Genomic DNA, 2,500 nt, shown 5'->3' on the forward strand with positions numbered 1-2,500 from the left:
ATTTCCCCACCTCCATCCCCACCACCCATTCTCCTCCCTCCTCATCCTCATCCCCCTTCTCCTCACCCCTCCCTCCATTCCCCTCCTCCTCTTCTTTTCCTCTCCTCTTCTTCACTCTCCTTCTATCTATATCTTTTCTCTTTCTCATTTATTCTCTTTCCTATGTCCACGTCATTTTTTTTCTCTCCCCTTTCTCCCTCTCAGTTATTCTCTTTCCCCTTTATCCTCCTTGTTTTCTACCCATCCCCCTTTCTCCCCCCCCCCCCCCCCCCGCCTGCCCTTCGCAAATGCAAAATTTAATTCATCTAAAATTCAGTGTGTGATTCATACTGGCCTTTCACGGAATTCTGAAGGAGGGAGGGAGGGAGGGAAGGAGGGAGAGGGAGGGAGGAGGAAGAGGGAAGGAGGGAGGGAGGAGGGAGAGGGAGGGAGGGAGGGAGATGGAAGGAGGGAGGGAAGGTGGGATAGAGAGGGAAGGAAGGAGAGGGAGGGAGGGAGGCAGGGAGGGAGCAAGAGGAGAGGGAGGGGGGGAGGCAAGAGTGAGAGGGAAGAAGGGAAGGTGGGATAGAGAGGGAGGGAAGGAATAAGGAGTAAAGGGGGATAGAACAGATGGGAGGTAGAGGATGGAGTTATGGAGTGAAGGAAAGAGAAAGAAGGATGGTTGGTGAGGGGAGGGAGGAGGAAAAAAACAAAACGGGGGGATCGAGAAGCAGAAAAAGAAAGGAGTAAAAGGAGCAATAGTGAACAGAAAGAACGAGTATAGGAAGAAAAGTTGGGGAAAATAAAGTTTGAATGAATAAGGGAGAAAAAAGGGAAAGAAGACGCGCAATCATCAGTCTCTCCCTCTCCCTCTCTCTCTCTCTCTCTCTCTCTCTCTCTCTCTCTCTCTCTCTCTCTCTCTCTCTCTCTCTCTCTCCTCTCCCTCTCTCTTTTTCTCTCTCTCTTTCTCTCTCTCTCTCTCTCCCCCTCTCTCTCTCTCCCTCCTCTCCATCCTCCCTCCCCCCTCTCTCTCCTCTCTCTCTCTTCTCCCCTCCTCTCTCTCCTTTCTCTCTCTCTCCTCCTCTCTCTCCTCTCTCTCTCTCTCCTCTCTCTCTCTCTCTCTCTCTCTCTCTCTCTCTCTCTCTCTCTCTCTCTCTCTCTCTCATTATGCTTTCAGTGACCGGAAGCAATAAAACGATTCATGATATTATACCAACTACTGCATTGGGATTTCCGCACTTTGCATACGGGATGCCGATGATAGTATTGAAAATAGTATATTTTTTCTGCTGTAATATTCGATGTTTTCCTTTTTGTTTCTATTGTTTTTTTTTGTGTGTATTTGTTACTGTTGTTGTTATTATTACTGTTATTATTATTATTATTATTGTTATTGTTATTGTTATTATTATTATTGTTGTTACTAGTAGTAGTAGTAGTAGTAGTAGTAGTAGTAGTAGTAGTAGTATGATCATTGCTATTAATGATATTAGTATTATTAGCAGTGTATTGTTATAATTGTTGTTATTGCTATTATTATCAATACTATTATTATTATTGTTATCATCATAACCACCATCACCATCACCCCCAAAGATATCTCTGACAACAGTAATAGTGATGATGATGATAGTGATGGTGAAGGTGAAGGTGAAGGTGAAGGTGACAAATGACAATAACAAAAGACGATAACTTCACCACCACCAACAACAACAACAACTCCAGATAACTCCCTCATCACCTAACTCCCCTCCTTTGTCTCCCTCAGCCCCCAGGCCCTGCTCGGGATACCAATGCCGGATGCTGTGCCCTTATGAGTTCGAGATGGATGAGGAAGGGTGCCCCGTGTGCGAGTGCCGCGATCCCTGCCGAGGAGTGACATGCCCCGGTGGCACTGCCTGCACCCTGGAGGAGGCTCCCTGTGCCGCCGAGCCGTGCCCGCCGCTGCCCACGTGTAAGGAGGGGGGGGGGGGGAAGGGCGTGGCTTCTGTTGTGTCTTTGTTTTGTTTGTGTTTTGTTTACTTTCTGGTGGTTTTGCTTCGTTTTTTTTTCTGGTATTTTTATAGATTGTTTAAGGTTGGAGATGCGTGAACTCTTACGAGAAAAAGATAAAAGTTGATGTAAAGATAAGTTCATCTTTTAGAGAAAATATGATACACAGGGATGTTAACAGTACGAGGCATGCATCCTGGAGCAACCAGCTCATTAAATTCCCTCCTCCTTCTCGTCTTTCCTTCGCCTCCTTTCCTTCCCTCCTTCCCTCATTCCCTCATTCCCTATTTCCCCATTCCCCTCTTCTTGCCTCATCCTTCCCTTCCCTCCTTTACCTTTCTTCCTTTTTCCTTCCCTTTCCATTCTCTCTTTCCCAACTATCCCTTTTTCCTTCTTCTCTCCGTCCCCTCCTCCTCCTCCTTTCCCTTCCTCCCCTCCTCCCCCCTTCCCCGTCCCCTTCCCCTTCCCCGTCCCCTTCCCCTTCCCCTTCCCCCTCCCCTTCCCCTTCCCCCTCCCCTTCCCCTGCTCC

General features: G+C 47.6%; 1 protein-coding gene across 1 annotated transcript in view; it reads left to right on the forward strand.

Moving 5' to 3' along the window:
• The window catches only part of LOC119591090 (balbiani ring protein 3-like), a gene marked incomplete at its 5' end in the record, with an annotated part of 119,315 nt that overhangs the window by 71,889 nt on the left and 44,926 nt on the right, over nucleotides 1-2,500 (forward strand). The window contains 1 exon segment of the mRNA XM_037939814.1: nucleotides 1,748-1,933. Within this exon segment, the coding sequence (XP_037795742.1) occupies nucleotides 1,748-1,933 (186 nt within the window).

Source organism: Penaeus monodon, chromosome 3, assembly GCF_015228065.2.
Source record: "Penaeus monodon isolate SGIC_2016 chromosome 3, NSTDA_Pmon_1, whole genome shotgun sequence".
Lineage (NCBI taxonomy): Eukaryota > Metazoa > Arthropoda > Malacostraca > Decapoda > Penaeidae > Penaeus > Penaeus monodon.